This window comes from Marmota monax, unplaced genomic scaffold (assembly GCF_021218885.2).
Source record: "Marmota monax isolate L192 unplaced genomic scaffold, Marmota_monax_Labrador192_F-V1.1 WCK01_AAM20220418_F8-fsc00059, whole genome shotgun sequence".
Taxonomy (NCBI): Eukaryota; Metazoa; Chordata; class Mammalia; order Rodentia; family Sciuridae; genus Marmota; species Marmota monax.
Window position 1 is genome coordinate 6,647,335 of NW_026693595.1, and position 23,431 is coordinate 6,670,765.

At 38.6% G+C, this 23,431-nt stretch overlaps 1 protein-coding gene across 4 annotated transcripts in view; it reads right to left on the reverse strand.

The window, feature by feature from the left end:
• Smc5 (structural maintenance of chromosomes 5) overlaps positions 1-23,021 on the reverse strand; it is a 103,993-nt gene extending 80,972 nt beyond the window's left edge. For all 4 annotated transcript variants that reach the window (XM_046459413.1, XM_046459411.1, XM_046459412.2 and 1 more), the window contains exons 1-3: positions 22,728-23,021; positions 16,733-16,874; positions 11,620-11,672 (exon numbers count right to left, since the gene is read on the reverse strand). In XM_046459413.1, coding sequence (XP_046315369.1) covers positions 11,620-11,672; positions 16,733-16,874; positions 22,728-22,915 — 383 coding nt within the window. In that variant the 5' untranslated portion in view covers positions 22,916-23,021. The remainder of the gene's footprint in view (positions 1-11,619; positions 11,673-16,732; positions 16,875-22,727) is intronic.
• Between the last annotated feature and the right edge of the window lie 410 nt (positions 23,022-23,431).

Consider the following 23,431-nt stretch of genomic DNA (forward strand, 5'->3'; position numbering starts at 1 on the left):
TTGACTAAGGTCCTGGTCACAACAACAAATAGGCCAGAAATTAAGAAACAGGGAGACAGGAAGGGATACCTGAGCCCACGCCAGAGACCACCCCTGGCCTCAGATCAATGTGCCTACTGTAAAGAAAAAGGACACTGGGCCAAAGAGTGCCCTAGAAAGAGACAGCCATGCCAGCCAGCCATTCTGACTCTGGAGGATGACTAGGAAAGTCGGGGCTCGGATCCCCTTCCCGAGCTCAGGGTAACTTTTGAAGTGGAGGGGACCCCAGTAAACTTTGAAGTGGATACAGAGGCAGTATACTCAGCCCTTAAGGCCCCATTGGGCCCTCTATCAAATAAAAGGTCTCTAGTTCAAGGGGCTAACGGCAGTAAATATCGGGCTTGGACAACTAAGAGGACCATGGACTGGGGAAAGGAAAAGTCCATCACTCCTTCCTAGTAATCCCAGAATGCCCGGGGATTGATGGGCAGAGATCTGCTCACCAAGGTCCGGGCCAGAATAACTTTTAACCCTGAAGGCCCCCATGTGGAATTTCTAAATCCTTCAGTAAAAGCTCCTATAGTCACGGCTTTAACTATGGCAGTAGAAGATGAACATCAACTCTTCACACCCCCCAAGACTGATCAAACAGGCAAGCTACCCCAGAAATGGATAACAGATTACCCAGATGCCTGGGCAGAAACTGCTTGGTTAGGCCTAGCCGTGAAACAACCTCCAATAACAGTGGAGTTAAAAACCTCAGCCTCCCCAATCAATGTCAAACAATATCCTCTGAGCAAAGAAGCCAAAGATGGGATAAGGCCCCACATTCAGAAATATCTGGCCTTAGGGGTCCTAAGGCCCTCTCAATTTGCCTGGAACACTCCCCTGCTACCAGTAAAAAAGCCAGGAACCGGGGACTATCGCCCCGTTCAAGACCTAAGAGAGATCAACAACAGAGTGCAGGACATTCACCCCACGGTACCTAATCCGTACAATCTGCTTAGCACTCTGAACCCTGAGCGGAAATGGTATACTGTTCTGGACTTAAAAGATGCTTTCTTTTGCTTGCCTCTGCATAAAGATAGTCAGTTGCTGTTTGCTTTCAAGTGGGTAGACCCAGAAACCGGAACGTCTAGTCAACTAATTTGGACTAGACTCCCACAGGGGTTCAAAAACTCCCCAACTCTCTTTGATGAAGCCCTCCACAGAGATCTCAACAACTTCAGAACTACACACCCCGAAGTCACCCTGCTTCAATATGTGGATGACCTGCTACTGGCAGCCGACACCAAGGAAAACTGTGAGTCTGGGACCCAAGCACTATTATCCGAGCTTGCTCAACTCAGGTATACAGCTTCTGCCAAAAAGGCCCAAATTTGCCAGCAAGAAGTAATCTTCCTGGGCTATTCCCTTAGGGGCGGTAAACGATGGCTCACTGAGCCCAGAAAACAAACCGTTGTGCAGATACCACCCCCATCTAACTAACAGGAGGCAACTCAGAGAGTTTCTTGGGACTGCTGGCTTTTGCAGGTTATGGATACCTGGGTTTGTGTCCTTAGCTGCTCCTTTATACCCGCTGTTAAAGGGAGATGCCCAATTCCAATGGACCCCTGAGCACCAGCAAGCTTTTGATAACATCAAAAGGGTGCTGCTATCTGCTCCGGCCTTAGCACTCCTGGATGTAGAAAAACCCTTTACTCTCTACATTGAGGAAAAGAAAGGAATAGCACGAGGAGTGCTCACTCAGACTCTAGGGCCCTGGAAAAGGCCTGTAACCTACTTGTCTAAAAAGCTGGACTCAGTGGCTAGTGGATGGCCCCATCGCCTAAAAGCTATAGCAGCGGTGGCCCTTCTAATCAAGGATGCTGATAAGTTAACACTGGGGTAGAAGCTAACCATTATAGCCCCCCATGCCCTAGAGAGCATCATCCGCCAGCCACCAGACAGATGGCTATCAAACTCTAGAATAACACACTATCAGAGCCTGTTGCTCGACAAAGACAGAATAACGCTGGGACTCCCCGCCCCGCTTAACCCGGCTACACTACTACCTGAACAATCATCAGGACCCGTCACTCATGACTGTCAACATATACTGGCAGAAGAAACCAGTATACGACGGGATTTAAAGGATCAGCCACTGCCCCACCCTGAGTTCATATGGTTCACTGATGGCAGCAGCTTCCTCCAGGACTGGGGCAGCGATAGTTAGCAGAACTAAAGTCATCTGGTCCTCTAGCCTCCCGGAGGGAACATCGGCTCAAAAGGCAGAGCTGATCGCCCTCACGAAGGCATTAGAGCTAGCGGCAGGCAAAAAGGCCACCATATACACAGATAGCCGCTATGCCTTCGCTACCGCTCATATACACGGGGCTAACTACCAGCAAAGGGGACTATTAACCTCGGCAGGAAAAGAAATAAAAAACAGAAATGAGATCCTCCGCCTCCTCTCAGCAGTGCAAAGCCCTAGGGAACTAGCTATAGTGCACTGTCCAGGACACCAGAAAGGAAACGATTCCGTAGCGGTCGGGAACAGGAGGGCGGATGAAGAGGCTAAATTGGCAGCCCTAAACAGAGTAACCATGTTAACACTTTCCACACTGGGGGAACATAAGTCAGGAGATTTAACTACGTCGGAGCACCCCGACAACTTAACATCTAAGGACACTGACACTGAACTCCTCGACTTCACTGAGCCCAGCCTGCAATTTCAGATAGCCCTACACTATGTTAAAAATGTACATCAACTCACTCACCTTGCTTCAAAGAAACTTGATCCTGAAGGATCAAGAACAGAGTTTTCCACTAACCGACTCACAGCGAAAGGAAATAGCTGAACAGGTAACAAAAGCTTGTCGGGTCTGTCAATTGGTTAATGCTTACCCTTCCAAGCTTCCTGCAGGAAAGCACCTACGAGGAACCAGACCAGGACAATTCTGGGAAGTGGACTTTACTGAAATTAAGCCAGCAAGGTATGGACTCAAATATCTCCTAGTCTTTGTAGATACATTTTCAGGATGGATTGAAGCCTTCCCCACAAAAAAGAAACGGCGCAAATGGTGGTCAAGAAGATCCTGGAAGATATTTTTCCAAGATACGGCCTGCCTAAGGTAATAGGGTCTGATAATGGACCGGCGTTCGTGGCCCAGGTAAGTCAGGGGTTAGCCAGGACCCTGGGGATTAACTGGAAGTTACATTGTGCTTATAGACCCCAGAGCTCAGGACAGGTAGAAAGAATGAATAGAACCATTAAAGAGACCTTAACAAAATTAAGCTTAGAAACCGGCATAAAAGATTGGACTATGCTCCTGCCTTATGCACTGTTTCGTGCAAGAACTACTCCCTCTGTTTCTTTGTGTAACCTCCCCCGCTATGAAATTCTCTATGGTGCCCCTCCTCCAGTAAGGGACCTAACCCCAACTCTAAGACCTAACGATTCCTTTCACACCCCCTTGCTTGACAGACTTAAAGCTCTTGAAAGAACCCAGCGATACCTGTGGAAACAGCTGGCCACTGCCTACCAACCTGGGGACGAAGGGACTCCACACCGATATCAAGTGGGAGACTTCGTCTACGTAAGACGACATCAGGTGTCATCCCTGGAACCCCGCTGGAAAGGACCATACCAGGTGCTACTTATAACACCTACAGCGGTAAAGGTAGACGGAATCACTTCCTGGATCCATGCTTCTCATCTCAAGCCTGCGCCCTGTCCAGACTCTGGCTGGAAACTGGAAAAGACTGGTAACCCTCTCAAATTGCGTATTCGCCGTGTGGATAGGGCTATGGACTCTCCCCTTGACCACCAGTAGTCCTAACCCTCATCAGCCCGTTCAGCAGCGATGGCTGATCACAAATCCTACTGGACAAGAAGTATGGTCTATCTCGCATACAGCCCCCTTAGGGACCTGGTGGCCATCTCTCCACCCCGACATTTGTCAGCTGGCTATAGGTCTTTCCTATTGGGATATCCCTGATGAAGAGGATCCCACTAAAATTCCATTAAATCCCTTCTGTACCATAGATAATGGAAACAAACATTATGGATGTAGGGACACGCGAGCCAGATGCAGGTTGGCTAGCCTAGATTACTATGTTTGCCCAGCGGACTATCGAAGCCGCAAACAGTCACGGCTGTGTCGGGGAGAAGCCGACTTCTTCTGTAAGTCATGGGGATGTGAGCATACAGGGGCTGCCTGGTGGAACCCAAACTCCCCAGATAGTATTATGACTAAGTTAAGTCCCAAACAATGTCTCCCATTTAAATGGGACCCCCAAGTGGGGACTTCTGGACTAGCTGACCCTACTCCATGTGACACAAGTAGCCTATGTAACCCCCTAAATATAACCTTCACCTCCAAAGGAAGAAACCAAAATATCTGGACATGGCTTTCAGGAAAAACCTATGGAATGCAATTTTACACCACAGGATGTGATTTTGGCCTTTGGTTCACTATCCGGTTTGAAAAAATCCCCTTAGCCATAGGGCCCAATCCCCTCAAGCCAGGAATTGGGCCTCATAGACCTCCCGAACCTAAATCTACTAGGATCCCTTCACTTTCCCATACTCCTCAAGTTTCACCTTCGTTTACTTCCCAATCCAGAGTGAAGTCAACCCCTCCCCCTGGGGGCTAACTGAAGGAGCCTTTGCGGTACTGAATTCCACGCAACCAGACCTCACTCAGTCTTGTTGGCTCTGTCTCTCCGCTGCTCCTCCTTACTATGAAGGGATAGCAATTGACGGGACTTATGCAGTAAAAGCGCAGAGTTCCTCCTGTAATTGGGGTGGAAATCCTAAGTTAACCCTCCCAGAAGTAACCGGGGCAGGCTTATGTATAGGGTCCCCACCTAAAAGTAAACAAAACTTATGTACCCAGATAAAAAAAATTAGCACCACACAGGGTTTCCTTACCCCTGAAAATGGAACCTGGTGGTCATGTGACTCAGGGTTAACTCCTTGCATTTCAGCCCAGGTATTTAACAGCTCTGTAAATTATTGTGTAATGGTGCAGATGTTTCCCAGAGTGCTCTATCATGACGCAGGTTCGTTTGAAGATCAAATAGGGGGGCATACAACCCGGTTCCGCCGGGAACCTGTATCCCTCACTTTAGCCATCCTATTAGGAATAGGAGTTGCTGCAGGGGTGGGCACAGGAACCACTGCCCTGGTCCGTGGGACACAACAAATGACCCAATTAGAAGCAGCAATAGACCAAAACTTAAAGATATTAGAAACCTCCATCACAGCTTTACAGGAATCTTTAACCTCTCTCTCTGAAGTTGTTTTACAGAACAGGCGAGGTTGGACCTCCTCTTCATGAGAGAAGGGGGCCTTTGTGCTGCATTGAGGGAAGAATGTTGTTTTTATGCCGACCATACCGGAGTTGTAAAAGAATCTATGAGTAAATTAAGAAGACGCCTTGAAGAGCGTCAGCGAGAGAGAGAAGCCCAAAAAGGGTGGTTTGAGTCTTGGTTCACACAGTCCCCCTGGTTAACTACGCTTTTATCAGCTCTGGCCGGTCCATTAATAATCCTCATATTATTGCTAACTGTAGGACCCTGTTTGCTCAACCGTGTAGTTTCCTTTCTCCAAGCTCAAATTGGACAAGTTAAACTTATGGTAATCAGACAACAATATGCTTCACTGGCAGAAATAGAATGTGATACCCCTCAATAATTATGATTTCTTACTTTTAAGATTAAAAGTAGTCAGAAAAAGAAGTGGGGAATGAAAAGGTTAAGAATGTAAGAATTAAGTTCTGTTTTCCTGGAACCTGAAACTCATGTAGAAGTTGAAAACAACTCCCGGAAATGCCCACTGATCATCTGGTTGCTCTACGAAAACAACCCCTCCCAGAAACCGTGCAATGATTGGCTATGCTGTATGTGAAGTCCCTGCCCTCTCCAAGGAAAGTATATAAGCTCTGCTTAAGCTGTTCCTGGGGCTCTCTCTCTCTCTGCTCTATTCAAGTGAGCTCTGAGCCCCAGCATGCTGGACCCCCAATAAACCCTTTGCTGTTGCATGAGACAGTCTCTTGGTGGTCTCTTCCTCCGATGCTCGCCCGACCTTTACACACTTACTTAAAGGCATGTGTTTGTTAAACTCTATTCCTTTTGTATTAACTAAGCTGTTGCTTAACTGTCTGTCGCATATATTCAAGTTTCTACCAAAACAAGGAAAAGCTCTGGCCAATTCTTTGTGGAAGATGGCACTGTGCGGAAAAGTTTATTTTTGCACTGCCCTTCCTGGTAACTAGTTCTTTGTTGATTTAAAATGAATTTTCAGGGATTCATAGGATGAGAAGAACTTTAACTCTTAAAGTTACACCCCAAAGGCAGGAACAACTTCTTCTGAGGTATCATTTTTAACATTAGTTCACTGTGTGAGGTTAACAAAGAAAAGCAGGTTCCCTCAGACCCTTGTATGTACTAAGAAACCATCTTGTCATATGCATCCCAGTATCCATGGGACATACAGGTTCGGCCTGAAACGGAAAAAATATAATAAACCACTTACAGTCAGGTAATAAAACATTCTTAAGTTTAAAAATAAATAAATAAATAAAAGGGTCTAGGAATATAGTTTAGTGGTAAAGTGTCCCTTGCTTGGTTCAATATTCAGTACCCCCTCAAAAAATCTTCAAATACCAAAGAACACATGAAAAACAAACCTACACCTAAATATGATGTGAAACTATAAAACAACAAAAATATGTATAAGAAAAGAGACACACAATAAACTCACAGTATTTTAAAGCATCTCAAGAAAAAGAGCGATCACTAACAAAGAGACTTCAGATTAGATCCACATTGGAAAACGATGGCATTGTATTTGGAACATGCTTAGAATAAAATCTGTCAATGTAGAATTTTATATCTAGCAAATACATCTTTTAAGATTTAAAGCAAAATAGCATAATTTTTAAATAAAAATTGGGCACTCTACTAGAAAACTCTAATTAATGTGAATTTTAAAGGATGTGTTTTTTAACGGGAAGAAGGTGATGTCAGAGGGAAGATCAGAAATACAACAAGGAATTAAAAGCAAGGCAAACAAAGATCTGGGATTTTAAATAAACACTGATAGTACAATTAATGTAAAATAACAATAATGTCTTGAGTTTTAAAATCAAGATAGAATTTAACAAATTTGAATTATGAACAAATACAACTTCAGGTGTAAGAGAATTCTCTTTCAACCAATGAATAATACTATAAAGTTACCAAATTTCAAAGCACAGCAACATAAAAACTATTCACATTTTACCACACATCAATAATGTGAAAATCAATACTAAAAAAAAGAAAATCACTACATTAGAATTAGAAACAATTAAGTACAAAGTCATGGAAAAATGTTTAGAATTGAAAAATAAGAAAATACCATATACCTAAATTTGGGAGATGGAGTTAAAGTAATACTAAGAGGAAAAATTTTAATATTAACTGTTTATATATTAGGGAAAACAAAAAACTGAATATTAGTACAGTACATGTCCGTTTCAAGAAATTGAAAAAAATAAATTAAAAAACTGACAGTAAATTTTAAAAAATTAAAAACAAAATTTAAAGAAACTAAAGGAAAGTTTAAAGGTAAGAATACAAATTAATGAATAAAAAAAATCATGATATAAGACAGAAACAATGCAAAAAAATAGTTCACAGGAGAGGATTAGCAAAATCAATAAACTGATATTTCAAATATGGAACACACACATAAACGAAGGAGGTCAACACAACTACAGAAGACTAAAAAATTATGTATGTTATGTAAAAGAAAAGAGACACACAATAAACTCACAGTATATTATTCAGGTAAAAAAAAATTTAAATAATAAAAAAGAAAAATCATCAAAAACTATAAATAAGTACAATGATTCAAGAAAAAACAGAAAAACTAAATAATCTCATTAGTATTAAATAAACCAATCAGTAAGTAGAAAAAAATTAAAAATCAATGGGTGGGGGGGGGGGACCCAAAAGCCCAAATGATTTTACTGGTAAGTTTAACCAAATATTCATACAAATATCTTTCACAAGCAAAATAAAGATGCAAAAATCCTAAAAATTAGAAAACCAAATCTAGCAATGCATCAAAATGTTACAATCATTATTTTAAGCATGCTAAACTGAGTGAAAGGAAGAAAATTAACTTATCAACAAAAATAATATGATCAATTCAACAGATATTGATAAAATTCACTAGCTATTCATAATTAAAATCATACCAAATCAGGAACAGAAGGGAGTATCCCACACCAAGTAAAGGGTATTCTCCAAAATCCTATAACAAACACCTCATTTATACTCCAGCACACTCCATTCTTCTGTTCCTCAAAAACAACAAACTCAATCTCACTTTAGATGCTTTGCAGAAACTTCTTTCTGCCTCCAACAGATGTTCTTATGGTTGGCTCTTTTTTCTCACTCTTTTCTCAGCTCAGAAACAGTCTCAATGGGCTTTTCCTGAACCCTCAGCACCAACTCCTCCAAACTTTATAAATTCTATAATTTTATTTAGTACAGGTTTAGCCATCATCAGCTGACTTGGGTTGTTTATAATTTGTTAAGACTGGATAAATCTCATTTTGTGCAAATGAGAAAACACTCTCTAGAACAGATATTTGCTCAACAGAACAACCAGGTAAAAGACTACCTGCTTTTAGAATACTACACATTTAGAATACTAGAATACTATGTATTCTAAATGCTGAAGATATGGCCAAAAAGAGTATACAAATTATACTTCCATTAACAGGGCATGATAGCATCCATTTCCTTATACTTTTATATTACTGGGGTTTATTTTTAAATTTTCCTAAGCTATTTTATACTTATGGGCCATTTATTTTAATTTTGTGTGCAATTTCTTTGCTCATTTTTACATTAGGTTGCTTATAAATTTTTACTCATTTGTGTGAGGCATTGATATTTCAGTAATTTTAAAACCTGTACTATTTTTGTGCTAAAAATATTTTCACCCATTTATTGCTTAACTAAGGTATCACTATTTTTAACTGGCTTTTAAACAGCCTAAATTTCCTATTTGACTTTTATTGACTACTGGGATTCTTGTTCTGGTTAAAAAGGACTTCCCCATTCCTAATGTTTAAAAAATATTCTGTATTTCTATTATTTTCTAAATTAGATAATTTTTCACTTGACATTTAATATACCTAGATTTTATCTACATGTCTGATATTAGTCAAAGTTCTTAATTCAGTTAAAAAATTAATAGCCAACTTTCCCAATTCAATTTGAATGATTTATACCTGTGATACGGTAATATATTAAAAAATACATATTTGGCCTCTGCCTCCATTCTGGGCACAGAACTCCTAATCCCTTGGAATTTCCTGGGTAACAGGAGTGCCTTTTGATCTAAGGAGGTAACTCTTGTGGCTTCTTGAATAGGGGCTGGTCACCAAAAAGACCAAACCATGATTAAAAGACAAGTACTTTCAGTACCACCCCACACATACCCTCTGGGAAGGGGAGGGAGGGCTGAGATTGAGTTAATAATCAGTCATGCCTAAGTGATGAATCCTCCAACAACAACAACAACAACAAAGAATCCCCAAGTTATGAAGTTTAGAAAGCATCAGGGTGTGCAAAAAGGGTGGTACACTTCAATTCTATGAGGACAAAAGCTTTCATGACTCTTCCAGACCTTGTCCTATCTCTCTTTATTTGGTTGTTCATTCATTTGTATCCTCTGTAGAATCTTTTACAATAAATTGGTAAACCTAAATTCTTTGAGCTGACATAGCAAATAACTGAACCCAAGGAAGGAAACATGGGAACCCCAATTCATAGCTTGTTGTCAGAAATGCAGGTCACAAAATGAAATTTGAAAATGGCCTCTGATGGTACAGTCTTGAGGAATTGAGCCCTTAACCTTTGGACTCTGCACCAACTTTAGTTAGTATCAGACCTGAACTGAATTGCAGAGTATAGAGAAAAATACCCATACATCTGGTGTAAGACATGTGCTGTCAGGTGAGTGTTATGTTGTATTAAATGTGAGAGGATCAAAAACAATTTATTTTTTCCTATTTCTTATAATACCTTACACTAAAACAGCTACAGTTACAATAAGTTAAATTCTCATACACATTTACATCTTTTCTTGGTTTCTCCATTTGTTCCTCTAAACTTTTATATCAGTACCATATAGTTCTACATCAACAGTATTACAGTATACTTTAACATCCAGTACATAAAAGTCTTATTCACAATTCTGCTTTTTCAAATTCTTGGGTTTGCTGGCACACTTATTTCTCAAGATGAAATTCACAATTAACTTGCAACTTGTAAACTTACCTGTTGAGACTCTTGCTGGAATTCTATCAAACATACTCAATAATTTGGAGAACTAATATATTAATGATAACATTAATCTTATGTTTCTAGAACAATAATCTGCTTTTCTATTCAGGTCTTGGTTTTGTATAAAATAGTCTTTTTTTTAGTAAGGTGGGTATAATTTTTTTTTTTTACTTTTTTTTTAACTTCCTATGTCTATTTCTCATCTGTAATAAATAAAAATTTTCCAACAATTTTAGGCAAGTATTATTTCCTTATATTCTGTAAAATGATAAGGCCTTCAGATGTACCTTTAAAAGTTTTTCAGCTCAAAAGTTACAAAACTTTCCAAAAATACTCCAAAACATCCTTAAAAATCATCTAAATAATGTATCAAAAAGACAAAATGTATGTAAAAGGATTGTCCCCTTGATTTAATCACAAATAACAATTCTGATCTATCAGAAATAGCTCCCGAGAAGGAGATAACAATTGAGAATATGCAGGCTCAAAGGAAAAGAATATCGTGATAAATTATCAATATCTTGATAGGGGATGAAAAATGATAACAGAAATGTTGAGTATTCATTACATATGAAATTCATCAAACTATAGTAGAATAATATTGTATTTCAACAGTAGAATTATAGCAAGAAGGCTTTCATTCTCAATGTTACATACTTTGCATTTTTAAAAACTACCTATTTTAAAATTGGCAAAAGCTAACAGATGAAATATAGCAACTTCTTTTTTGTTTGTTTTTGGTACTGGGGATTAAACTTAGGGCCCTAAACCACTGAGCCATAGACAGGGTCTCACTAAGTTGCTTATTAGCATCTTGCAGCTGCTGAGGCTGGCTTTGAACTCGAAATCCTCCCGCCTCAGCTGCCCAAGTCTCTGTGATTACAGGTAGGCATAGCAGCAACTCCTTTTTTTAAAAAAATATTTTTAGTTGTAGATGGACACAATATCTTTATTTAATTAATTAATTTATTTTTATGTGGTGCTGAGGATCGAATCCAGAGCCTCACACATGCTAGGCAAGTGCTCTCCACTTAGCTACAACCCCAGCCCATGAACTTCTTAATGAAAATTTAGCAGTGGTATACAGAAATGTCCTTGAGAATTTTTCCAAAATAAAATTCTTACGATTAAAGTTTTAAAAGCTGCATTTAAAAAATTTTGTTTACATCAAGTACTCTTCAAATATTACTTTCAATATTTATGCCATAATGTTCTATCAGTTCTTCTTTCCAAAGTCATCAGGAAAGCACAAATAGAAACTAAGAAATTATACAGAAAAAAGATGGTCTTAGGGCTTGTAACACTTACAATTCAATTTCAACCATGCCTTTCGAACATCCTCTCTTCACAAAAAACCCAACCTAATGTGTAAAAAAGAAAAAAATTAGTTATATGATGACAGTCCCATGGTAACAGAAACTTGGAAAATCATATTTGTCAAATCAAGATTTACTTCAACAATTACTTGAATGTCTATTCCCACCACTTTCTAAAGGCATTCTTCTCAAATCTAGGTTCCTCTCTATTCCCTCCCACAAATAAGAACAGCTAAAATTTATGGAACTTCTATGTGCCAGGTAGTTAGATTCTTACATAGCTTGTGACAAAGCCAGTAAGTGTCAGAAAACGGTTCTGAATCTGGGTAACCTAGCTCTAGGGCCTGTGTCCTTAGCCACTGTACTAAACACTCTCAGAAGATTTTAAAAGGCTGGTGATAAAATAGGTGCTATAATACAACCACAAAGTCCTATACTAAACCTGATACTGAAGACTTCTGCAGAGTTGTACAGATTAAATGTTAAGTCACTCTAATATTAGCTGTTATTAATTACGGTAATTGTCACTGAGCCATCATTTAAAAAGGAGGAATATAATTACATAGTAAAAGAGACAGTGGAGCTAGTTTCCATACAACTATGAGCATAAGCATGAAAAAAGACCCTGGGCCTAAAAACCTCAGATTGGATCTTAATCATTAAGCTGTATGTATTCTCTGGGCCTTTTCATCCTTCTGGGTCTCAATTCCATCATATGTAAAAGGAGTGGCTCGTAAGAATTAAGTGTAAGTGCTTATTAGCATAGCAGAATATGGTAAGGGCTTAGTAAATGTTAATGTTATGGTTATAATCCTCATCACTGTTATTACCACTGTTAAAAGATTATTATTTGCAAGGTGTATTTTCTATTACTTTTAGTACTTATTGCTTAGTTACAGATTGATTTTTGTATTAAGAGTACTGACTTTAACATTCACATCTAGATTCAAATCCCAACTCTACTACATACAAGTTTTATGATCTTGACCAGGTTATTTAACTTTTTAAAATTCCTCATAGACAGGGAAAATAACGGTATCTTTGTAGTAGCTAATTGTTACATTAGCTTGCAACAATTAAAATACTTAGTACAAATGAGAAGGAAAAAATTAGGAAGCAGTTTTTATTATAGCATTGCTTGTGTAAAATTTTATACTAGAATTTAAACAAAAATATAATATCAAAATATTTTTGCTAAGAACTTAAGCATTCCCTAATTACTAAATCTATAAATATCCCAAGGGCTGAAATGTGTGTCTAGGAAATACTGTATCCACCACTTCCACTAAAAATCCCACCAACCCAAGGATGATATGTAGTTTCTTTATGACAAAAATAAATACAGAATATTTATAAAAATTATCATAGACAAATTCATGCCAAATGTACACTGCTTGGAATATAGTCTAACAGACCATGAGACAGGCACAAATCTAACTCATGATCTGGTAACTAAGAAACTATACATAAATATTCATAAAAATTGGTCCTTGGACAATTAACTATTGATCTTTGGGGATTAACTACTTCAACTCCTTTAAAGAAAAACTATTCAGACCATTGTTCAAGGTTACAAAGCTAATTATTAATAATGAAAATATATTTTCCACTTCATAAATGCCTTCAATATAATATTGAAAACATTTTGAATGAGATTATTTATAATCTTAAGGGGTATTTTCTTCAATCTCATAACCCTATATTAAGTCTAGCTATAAAACTTTTAATATCATGTACATTTCAAGCTTTAAAAATAAATTTTACAACTAAATTCTCAAAAGATTTCTGGGGATTGAACCCAAGGGTGCTTTAAACATCCCCAGGCCATTTCTTTTTTTACTTTGAAATGGGGTGTTGCTTAGGGTCTCCTTTCATTGCTTAGACAGGCCTTGAACTTACAATCCTCCTGCTGAGCCACTGGAATTACAGATGTGTACCACCAGGCCTGGTTTTTTCCTGCCTATTTATATTCCAAGTTATTATTTCCTTATTATACAGTCTGGATATCAACATTTTGTTATACATTATAATACCAATCCCACATGTCTTAATTATTCTAACTTCATATTAAATCTTTCTATCTGGTAGGGCAAGTTTTCCTACTTTCTCCTGTTTCTTTAAGATTACATTAGTGATACTCTTTTGTATCACTCTATATCAAATTCAAGCCTACCTTTAATTTGCTATATAGAATCCTGGGATTTTTACTGGAATAATATTAAATATACAGATCAATGTGAAGACATTTTTATAAAAATAACATACAAAATATCTCTCCATTTACTCAAAACTTCAATGATTTTAAATAAAATTTTATAATTTCTGCACATAAATTTTTTTTGGTAGTGCTCGGGATCAAACCCAGGGTCTAGTGCATGCTACACAAGAATTTTACTGCTGAGCTATACCCCTAGTCTCTGCACATAGGTCTTACATGACTTCAATCAACTTATTTCTGTGCAACTTATTGCTAGTATTTAATAAATGATATGTATCTTAATTGTATTTTTTGTTCATTGTTATCCTACAGAAACAAAACTAATTTTGGTCTAATCTTATATTTAGCAATCCTGATAAATTTCCACATTAATTCAGTCTTGCCTAGAGATCTTTTTTGATTTTTAGGCAAACATTCATACATATAATCTTAGAATGATAGGGTTGTTTTTTTTTTTTTCAATTCTCTATCTTTTGTTTATGTTACTATTCTGCCCATAACTGTCAATACAATGTTAATAGTAGTCAAAGTAGATAACCTCAACTTGTTCTTGAGCTTGCTACATATTTTCATAATCTTTTATGAAATTAAGCAAGTTCCCTTTATTCCTTATTAGTTTTAATCACAAGTTACTGTGGAATTTAATTGAATACTTTTTTCCCTCTGTACTGAGATGATCATGCAGTTCTATTTTAAAACATATATTCATTTTTCCCAAATGAAATTCACTTTGGCCATAATATATTATGCATTTTATCTACAGGTTCAGTATTCCTTACCCAAAATATCTGGGACCAAAAGTGTTTCAGATTTTTATTCTTTTTATTTTTAAGAGTACTGGCATATAAATAATGAAGATATTGTGAGGATGGGACCCAAGTCTAAACACAAAATTCATTGTTTTACATACACTTAATACACACAGTCTAAAAGTAATTTTAGACTGGTATGTGTACATATTTTTTGAAGTACTGAGGATTGAGTCCAGGGGTACTCTACTAAGCTACATCCCCAGCATTTTTTATCTTTTATTTTGAGATGGGGTCTCACTAAGTTGCAGAGGCAGGCCTTGAACCCGAGGTCCTCTTCTGTCATCCCTCTCCATCCCCAGGAGCTGGGATTATAGGCATATACTACCATGCCTGGCTAAGACAATATTTTTCATAATTTCATGCATTCAGCAAAGATAACAGTGAGGAATTCTTCATTTTGGCATTACATATTTTGGATTTTGGATTTCTGGATTAGGGAAGCTCAATTTTTCTTTCTTTAGTGAGGAGCTCAGATTTTGTTCATTTTTTTCCTGCTCCCATTCTAGGAAAAGTACTACTTAAATTCTGTATTCTGAAATTCATTATAATATATGCATTTATGGATTTCTTTCATTTTTTTCTGTGCAGGATTTATTAGGCTTCTTGAATATGAAGACTCAAGGTTTCCAACATTTCTGGAAATTTCCTAGTCATTCTCTGAATATTACCTCTTCCTTAGTTTACTAACTCCCCTTGGAACTGTAATTAGATATACACCTGACTATCTTCCTTTACCTACTTAACCTTGGTTATATATTCTTTTTATCTCTCTATTACATTTTCAGAAACTTTTTCAAACACCTGAGTACACAAATTCTCTTCTCAAATATGTCTTCTTTGCTGCTTTATCTTTCTACCAAGTTCCTCTCCTTCATTAACAAACTTTTCACTTCTTTAAGCTCTATCTGATTATTTTTCAAACTGAACTGATCTTTTTGTCACTTATTTGTTGTACTTGTAAACTTATTTTATTTTCTCAAATTAAATACACTTAGTTTATATTATATATCTGCAAGCTTTGTAAGTCTGGTTGTACAGTCTGGTTGTTTTTTTTTTTTTTTTTAACTTATTTTACTCATATTCTCCTAGGTTTTGTAATTTTTAGGTATCAATGGATTTCTTGTAACTTTGTTAAAATTCTTTAAGAACTGGATTAAATGTTCTTACTTTTGTTGTTGTTGTCAACAACAGACCTTTATTTTATTTATTTATATGTGGTGCTGAGATTTGAACCCAGTGCCTCACACATGCTAGGCAAGTGCTCTACCACAGAACTACAACAGTAACCCCCAAATGTTATTTTTCTTTAAAAGATTTAGATTGGTTCCTGCCAGGTTCCTATAGATATTACTAATTCACACCACCTTAAACTATCAAAATTTATGATCTTTAGGTCATATAAGTAATACAAACTCTGGCCCCAAACATGTGATTATGAAGTTTTAGGAAGACCTCCTTTTTCTCCCCAACTCTAGATCTAACAATGAGGAGTAAGTAAATCCCCTGTTCAATTCTATAGTATTGTTGTTAAATTTAACACATAGCACTACTAGGTTTTATCTTCTAGTCCTTCTCTACCTTTAAGATGCCCTAAACCTGTACAAAACAATTCAAAACAAGGCTTTAATGTACAAGGTATCGGCAAATGCCCCTTGGAGAAACTATTCCAGAACTTGCTTATGTCTTCAGATTCACAATGTTTTGTTTCTGCCCTTGGTCTGGCAATTCATTTAAAAAAATAACATATTACATATCTAGGACTTCAATTAGTAGGTACTTGGAGAATTCTCTAAATATATGGTATAATACACTTCTATAAATGATAATCTCCTACCTTCTCCACCTGCCAAATTCATTCATTATATTCAAACACTACAAATTTGCTATATTCAAGAAACTGAGAAGTAGAAATTGATTTGTTTCTAAAAATAACTAATGGCTTTGAATTTTCCTAAAATGTAATTTACATGTATGTAAAAAAAAAATGTAACAACAAATCCCACCATATGGGAATACAACTATAATGCAATAATAAGAAAGTGGAAAGAAAAAAAAATGTAATCAAAGTTACTTACCTTATCTGCCCGTCCCATGAAAGCAGGTTTGCCAGCTAATCCAAGGCAAATGGCACACACGATGCTTGACTTCCCTGTTCCATTGGCTCCAATAATCATATTCAAGTGAGGTCCAGGAGTTACTTCACAGGTATCATATGTTCTGTATTATAAAAGGGTAAAAATTTGAAGCAGGGTAAGAGGAGAAAAAAATATTTTCTTTAAAAAAGCACTTTGGGTCCAAACATGGTGGCATATGCCTGTAATCCCACAAACTCAGGAGGCTAAGGCAGGAAGATCACAAATTCCAGGCCAGTCCTCAGCAACTTACTGAAGCCCCAAGCAACTTAGTGAGACCCCGCCTCAAAAGAAAAAAAGAGCTGGGAATGTAGGTCAGTGGTAAATTGTTGCTGGGTTAAATCCCCAGTACCAAAAGAAAAAAAAGCACTTCGGGGGAGGCAGGACACTGGGGACTGAACCCAGAACTTCACACTTTAGACAAGTGCTCTACACTGAGCTACATTCTCAGCCATTTAAATTTTGAGACAGGGTCTTAGTAAGTTGCCCAGGCTGGTCTTGAACTTCTAATCCTCCTGCCTCAGCCTCCCAAGAAGCTGGGATTACAAGGGTACACATACCACCATGCCTGGCTCAAAAGCTCTTTTTTCTTGCTTTATATTATCATTATCTAAGACCTTCTGCGTGAGTTCTCTCTCATTCAGTGAGAACAGGGTAGAGGAGAGTGTGGCTTCGGAGTCGATAATCAAGACCTCCGGAGACCAAGCAGGAAGCAGGTCTGATTTTATTGCGCAGTTACCATATATATATAATCAGGTAGGAGCTAAGCAGATTACAGGCAGCCACCAATGCAATTTCTCATAACTGTCCTTGCAGCAACCAATAGAGGAGTGGGCTGTGGAGCAAGCACTGGGACTGCAACACATGGCCTCATTATCAGGTAAGCAGACTACAGCTCATGTGCCTAGCACAAGGGGAGTGGCCTGCCACTCAGATGCCCTTAACATGTCACGTATGCAGTACTCCATGCACTTGTCCCCACAACCTTCCTCAAATTCACTAAAAAAAAAAAAAAGGTATTCTTACAAACTTGATGCAATTTATATGGCTTTTTGTTTGTTTGTTTAAGAGGAATGTTAGGGATCAAACCATGGCCTCCCATATGCTAGCTAAATACCGTACCACTAAGCGATACCCCAGTCTTACAGGATTTTTAATAGAGGGAAAAAAAAAAACCTATCAGTAGAAGAAATGAAAAGGTGATAATGCATATCAAGATAAGATCTTCTCTGCAAACCTAAGATTACTTATGTCTTTTCAAAAATAGGCCTATTATCACTGGGCATGGTGGCATACACCTATTGATCCCAGTGACTTGGGAAGCTGAGGAGGAAGGGATTGCTAGGTTCAATACCAATCTCCACAACTTATTAAGATCCTAGCTCAAAATAAAAAATAAGAAAGGGCCAGGCAGTGGCACATGCCTATAATCCCAGCAGCACGGGAGGCTGAGGAAAGAGGATCCCAAGTGTAAAGCCAGCCTCAGCAAAAGTGAGGCACTGAGCAACTCAGTGAGACCCTGTCTCTAAATAATATACAAGAAAGGGATGGGGACGTGGCTCAGTAGTTGAGTGCCCCCAGAATTCAATATTCAGCATGTCCACCGGAAGGAAGGAAGGGAGGGAGGGAGGGAGGGAGGGAGGGCGGGCTGTGGATGTAGTTCAATGTTAGAATACCTCTGGATTTAATCCCCTGGTACTTACCTCCCAAAATATTTCCAAAAAAGTTAAAGGATAATATAATTCATCCTTTTCAAAATAACTACAATTCATGGTAACTATATCAAAGCTACTAAAGAAATTATTTTTGGGGGGAGGGGGGGCTACCAGGGATTGAATCCAGGGGCTTTTAACTACTGAACCACATCTTCAACCCCCCCACCTCATCCCCCTTTTTTAAATTTAAGACAGGGCCTGCTTCCCTAGGTTGCTTAAGGCCTTGGTAAGCTACCATGGTGCCTAGCTGTACAAATAACTTTTACACAAATTTTATGAGAGGATATGGATTTTCTAATTTTATATTTATATTTCTCTTGAATTAAAATGCTTAAATGGCTACTTACTATATTTTAATTTTGAAATAAACCCAACCAAATTATTTCTATTTAAATTAAAAAGGTAAAAAGATACATCAACCCAATGACTTGTCAAATTTTTAAAAATAACATTTATTTTTAAACATGCTCCCATAAGATTTACCAAAGAATCTATGTTTGAATAATCTTTATTCCTATGAGAGAAAGCAAGAATGCTTTACCACCAAGCATGTTTGTAATATTCTCTCATGTCATAAAGTCTCTACTTGGAGTAGTATCTAATCCTTAGGAGTTGCCAGCTTTGGCAAAATGTGAAGTAAACTTTGACTCCAACATTTTCTAACTTGTCTTTGAATAACCTGAATTGGAACCCATAAATATCTTTTGCCTGCAATATTTCAGTTATCTCTCAGATATAGCTTCCAACTAATTCCCCAAGAAAAAATGCTTAGCTTGCTACTAATTTGTCAAGTATATAAGTAACGTAATTGAACACATTTCTGTTTTAATGCTTTCTAACCCCATACCTCTGTATAGCATCTACTTTGTCTTTTCAGATGCTTTGTTAGCAGTGGGTCTTAGATGAAACCTTATTACGATTAAAATAACAGAGTTTGGCAACTTCAGACATTCAGGAAATTTTCAACATAGAACTTCTCTTAACACATAAAAGCCCCATTCTTTTAATAGCTGAATTCCCTGCTGTGAAATCTCTGTGCAAATATCATACTAAAATAGTGATACAACTGATATTTAACAATAAAAACAACAGGGAAAAGCTTGAGAATTTCTAGTCTACAATAGAGAGATATTACAAGTAAGTAACTTGCCACAAACAAAACAAAACTTCTGCACTTTTAAAATTCATTCTTCTGAGCCAGGTGCAGTGAGGCTTGCTTGTAATCTCAGCTCCTCAGCTACTAGAGAGACTGAGGCAGGATCATCAGCCAACTCTGGCAACAGTCAGACCCTGTCTCAAAATAAAATCTTTAATCACAGCAACTCAAGAGGCTGAAGTAGGAGGATTGCGAGTTCAAAGCCAGCCTCAGCAACTTAGCAAGGCACTTAGCAACTCAGTGAGACCCTGTCTCTAAATAAAATACAAAAAAAGGTCTGGGGATGTGGTTCAGTGCCCCTGGGTTCAATCCTTGATACCAAAAATAAATAAATATCCTCCTATTGTCAAAGGCCCACTCTCTCCTCATTCAACAGACTTTGTTAGCATCTCATATAAGTATTCTTCATGGTCTCAGGTAGCATTTACTTTTGGAATGTCAGCCCAGATGGCTTAAATATGAAATTTCCTCCTCAGTAACTCAATTTGGATGTCCCATAAAAATCACCTTAAACTTAACACATTATCTTTCCCATCCCAAACCACTCTTGTGGTCACTTATAAACAGTTTCATCATTTATCTCATTTCTGTAACAAAAACCTAGGCATCTGTGTTACATCACCTTTCATTCTTTCATTTCTTGCTTCTACCCACACTTGTCCCCACCCCCCAATCCTTCAATCATTAGGTCTTGTTGGAAGACATGCAAATATGTCACTTGTTAAAAAAAAATTAAAGGAACAAAGGACCCTTTGTAATTCAGTCCTTGCTTCATCTTTCCACTTTTTTCTAGTCTCTACTAAGACTTCTAAATTCTACCTATAATGTAATTCTTCAGTTGTTTGACAAGCTATGCTTCCTCCTCTAAGACTTTGTACTCTATTTCTTCAACCTAGATATCTCTCCTTCTATTCCCACTTCCATTGGTCTTGGTTCACTCATAGGAACCTCTCTCTACTCTTTCCAGGTCACTTGAGTTCTCTAAGTCTATCCCTTCTACTCCTTTACTAATTCTCTCAGCTTACCTCTTCCTACTTCACTCCAAAAATTCAAAGCCTTCTCATCATTAAAATAAACAAAATCTCACCTAGCTCTGTACCTTACAAGCAGTTTTCTTTCACTTTGAATCCAACCTTTACTTCCTCATTCCTCATTCATTCTTCTGCTTTCTTTTCCAATGCTTCATCAAATTGTCAAGGACTTCCTAATTGTTAAGTGCAATGGGCTCTTTTCAATCCTGTTGTGTGACTTCAATGTGGCAGATGAAACATTCTTTTGCCTTAGCTCCTCCGAGTAACAATCTCCCATAGTTCTCACTTTATCTCCCTGAATAGTTCCTTTTCAGCCTAAGATCTTCTTTCACCAGTAGATATAAAGTCTTCTATTCCTCTAATTTATATTTTGTTTTGGTCAATCTCAAAAATCTTTGTAATCTCAACCAATTATCTAGATGCATGATTCCCAAATCTTTGACCTGTTCATAATTTTGTGAGTTCTCTTAGACATCCCACAGGAAACTTTAAGTCACGGGACCTAAGAGGTATGTATTATTTGTTCGAACACTGCTCACTTTTCTGAATTGCACCACACTAGTAAGACAAGGTAGGGACTTTGGGAAAGACTGCACTCCTCTCTCCACCTTCCTTTTCCTCACAATGTGTAGCCAGACCCTGCCAATCTCTTCCTTTTGGCTCAGTTACTACTATGTTCAAACTCTTATCTCTTGCCTTTAGATTGAAAAAGTCTTGTTGCCTCCAATCTTGTATCCTTTCTAAATAAATCATGCTTCATATTGCTACCAGATTAACAGAAACTACACCATACCCTGCTTAAAACACATCCAGACTGTCTACAAGAGAAATTTCTTAGCATGGTAAAAATACAGAGACTCATTGATTGCCTATCTTTATCTACATACATATTCACTCACATTCTTGTCATACTGAAATACTTGACACTTCCTAAAATATTCCAAACTTTCTTTCACGCAGTTCCTTCTACTGGTAATGCTCTTTCCTTCATTTAAAGATTTCCATATTTTCTTTACAAAGCTCTTTCTCACAGTTGAGGATGAAATTAACCACTACATCCTTTGTGACCCCATAGCATCCTGATACATGTTATTATGGATTCTACCTACTTGACTACATTTATGTTTCCTGATCTGGATTCAAACAGCAATTCAGCTCCTTATTAGGTATATAAACCTGGGCAAAATTAACCTCTCCGCATTTAACTCAGATAAGATTTAAGATATAGTTAGGGAGAAATAAATAGCAATGAATCAATAGAACACCTAGTTCTGTACCTGGCAAATAAGTGCTTGGGGAAAAAAATGGTGGTATTGTTACAACAATCTGTGACTCTATGCCATTATGGGTAAGCTTGTTTAAAAAAAAAAAAAAAACAACAACAACAAAAAGGCCTTAAAAATGAACTGTAATGCGCTAGATATATATTTTTGTTACGACATATTTAGGTTCTAAAATGATAACTAGTTGTCTAAAAGAAGAGATGAGGATCCAAGGAAGAGAGCTGGATTTGGAGGAGTCAAGGGTCTATAGGAAAGTACAGCAACTGGGTAAGGTTTTATTTTTTGGTACACTCTAAACCCCCATCCAGCACAACCATTACCATCTTATCTACTCTGTCCACCGTGCTAATGCCTATACTTCAAAAAATCTGCCACACATCACTGTCACTCTGATATAATTGTTGCCTCTGAATTCCCAGGGCAATACTTTTGAGAATTGCAGATTAAGTCCTCTTTAGATCACGACTCCCAGCAGGCAGAGACCTAGTCACTTAATCTCTCTACTGACTGCCATACGACGCCTTCGAGAAAACGTTGGCGGAATGAATAAAACAACACACAAGACACATCCCAACAGCAACACACGTCAGTCTCCACGGCCTAGGAGAGTAACCCTCCAGAGGAACCTGGCTCGAATTCCGGGGCACTCAGGCCAGGTACACACCCACACGCCCATCCCCGCCCCCGCCTGGCGCCCCCGGCTTGCGGGCCACCTGGCCTGCCCTGCCTCGGCGCGGCCTCAGGGCCACTCACAGGAAGTTCTCCATCGCGATGCGGACTATAGAGCCCTCCACAAAAGGCCCGGACGACTGCAGCAGCGACGACGGTGGCGGGGCCAAATTCTTTCTCTTGCTCGGGACCTCCGAGGAAGGATCCCTCGGGAAAGCCCTCTTGGAAGCCAGGGAGCTCGGATTCGCTGTTTTCCTGCTTGGAGTCGCCATCCTGGCTTCCTCGGCGTCCCGCGGCGGCTTCCGTTCCCAGCGACCTGCAGCCCAGGGGCCTAGGCGCCCGGCTCCCGCGCGAACTGGCCGCCGCGCGACACCTCCCGCGAGCCCGCGCGACGCCTGCGCAGTTCCGCCCCGGCGGCGTCAGCGGACACGCTCCGCCCAGCCAGAGGCCTGGACTGAGAGGCTTGGAGGGGCGGGAATCTCGGGACTTCACCCCCGACCGTCTTCTCCATAAATGTAGGCTTTTTTTTTTTTTTTTTTTTTTTGAGGTTTTTTGTTGTTGTTGTTTTATTTTTAATTAAACTTCAGGGAAAGATGTCAAGTACATTCAGTGCTTTGAAATCTACTTGAGCGCTTTCCAATCCGTCCACCCGTCTGCGGTGGGTGGCACCTGAGGCCACTGGAGTCGTTTCTTAGGGGTTTTCCCTAGAGTCCGCCCCAGAGCTGCGGGGCATATCGGTGTCTGGTTTCTCTTTTCGGGTTTCTTCTCCTTTTTCTCAAATCAGTTCC